This window comes from Apium graveolens, chromosome 4 (assembly GCF_009905375.1).
Source record: "Apium graveolens cultivar Ventura chromosome 4, ASM990537v1, whole genome shotgun sequence".
NCBI classification, from domain to species: domain Eukaryota; kingdom Viridiplantae; phylum Streptophyta; class Magnoliopsida; order Apiales; family Apiaceae; genus Apium; species Apium graveolens.
The window spans coordinates 311,294,013-311,296,139 of record NC_133650.1 but is presented as its reverse complement, the minus strand read 5'-3'; the positions used below and the strand labels follow the sequence as shown (position 1 = coordinate 311,296,139).

Below are 2,127 nucleotides of genomic sequence, written 5' to 3'. Positions count from 1 at the left end.
CTGCATACTCGTGTTATGGGTCGATGATTGTTGCATCATTATATTTCATCGTCTATTTTTATCGTAAGTAATCCGCAGCCGACGACAGACTCTTACTCAGGAGGCATAATCATAAATTCTCCTCCCGTGGGATTCGAATTTGTGATCAAGAGGTTATCCACTCTTTAGCCAACTGAGTTAACTCTTGCATACATATGTCACCGTCTTCATTATTTGCAAGCTTAATATTATATTTTAAGTAATCATTAAGAATTACTCCCTCCGTGGATGTTTACGTTCACTATTTACACGTATTTTGAGATTTTTATGAAATATAGTTTCATAATTTTTTTAAAATTTTTTTAAGAATAAATTTTTTATTCAGAATAAAAAATTAAAAAATATTATGAAATTATATTTTAAACGAGTATTGAAAAGCGTGCCAAAAATTAATGTAAAGGATCTATTGAGACAGAGGGAAGGGAGTACTTTTTTTTGACATATATGGCTTATAACCTTATAAATAAGTATCTGTTCTCATAAATTCTCGGGGGTGAGCGAGTATCGAATATTTTTTAATTTCACATTTAATTATTCACGCATGTTATTCTCTCCGTCACACTGATATCATTTTTTAATTTCACATTTAATTATCACTTTTTAATTAAATAAAAAAATTTCTTTAATAATTTTTGCAGATTTCACTAAATTATTCATTTAATATTTCGAATTTTGTGTAACGGAAGGAGTAATAGTTTTTTTTTGTCACATATGCCTATTTAAACAGAGCACTTGGCTTTGAGAGAAGCGTTTATTCAAACTCTTAGCCACATTACTACTCCTTTGTCTCTCATTTTTCTTTGTTCTTGACCCAAACTGTTTGATATTTTTTTCGAATACACAAGTGTATGATGGAAAAAAGAAAGCAAAGGGTGCAGAAGCAAGACAAGCCAAACCCATACAGAGGCATAAGGATGAGAAAATGGGGAAAATGGGTGGCTGAAATTCGAGAGCCAAACAAAAGGTCAAGAATCTGGCTTGGCTCTTACTCTTCTCCGGTGGCTGCTGCTCGTGCCTACGACACCGCGGTGTTCTACCTCCGCGGCCCCTCGGCTCGTCTTAATTTCCCCGATGATCATCAACAAGAAGGTTACAGTCATGGTCATGACTTGTCTGCAGATTTTATCAGACAGAAAGCTGCTGAAGTTGGTGCTAGGGTTGATGCTCTTCAGTCATCTCATGCTTCATCTGATCATTCTTCTAGGACCTTCTTATATCCTGATTTGAATGAGTTTCCGAGCCCTGAATCTTCTGATGATATGTAAGAAATCACGAAAAATGTCTGATAAATTCATTAAGGTGATCAAGAACTCTGAGCTGATACTTCCACACATATGTATGTTGTTCTTGTTTTCATAGCTGCAAAATGATTGATCATGCAGGCTTCTGGTATATAAGATTCGAACATAAAGTTTAAGAGATAATTAATATTAGATGTTTGTATAATCGTTCTTTCTATAATTTAGATATTATTTTATAAGATTATACAGTTCATGCAACTATTCTTTTTGGCATGTAATGCATTATTGGATTGTTTTTTTATGATTTGGCAACGGTGTTCTAAAAATTCCCGATAAATTCCCGTTTTAATCGATTAATCCCCTACAAAGTATCCGACTGATTCGATTTTTTAATCTTTTAAATCCGATTAATTTTTCTTTATTGGAGTATATATAATTATTTATTAAAAATAAAATACTATATAAAATTAATATGAATAAGTATAGAAATTATGATATAATAAATATATATTTGTTAATAAATAACTAACATAATGATGATAATATATTAAATATAATTTAATATTATAATACATTTAATTTTTACTCCGATTAATCCCCGATTTTCAATTAATCCTAAATCGGTAGCTCGACAGATCTTCCTGATTCCCAACTTTTACAGCACTGTTTGGCAACTGAAAAAGTGGAATATGACGCTATAAAAAATTTCGATATTTTTGATGAAATTTTAAACAAATAATTATCCGTTAACACCAATCAACCGAATTGAGAATATGTTAAAGATTACCAATAAAAAATTTTGATTTTTTGATGTTAACCAAGTGTTCAGACACTAGAAACTCGTCTT

General features: G+C 31.3%; 1 protein-coding gene across 1 annotated transcript; it reads left to right on the top strand.

Annotated features, from left to right (window-relative positions):
* The first annotated feature begins 890 nt into the window (after positions 1–890).
* Positions 891–1,304, top strand: LOC141720143 (ethylene-responsive transcription factor RAP2-1). Its single transcript, XM_074522498.1, has one exon. It carries the CDS (start codon positions 891–893, stop codon positions 1,302–1,304), a length of 414 nt encoding a protein of 137 aa, XP_074378599.1.
* Positions 1,305–2,127: the final 823 nt, after the last annotated feature.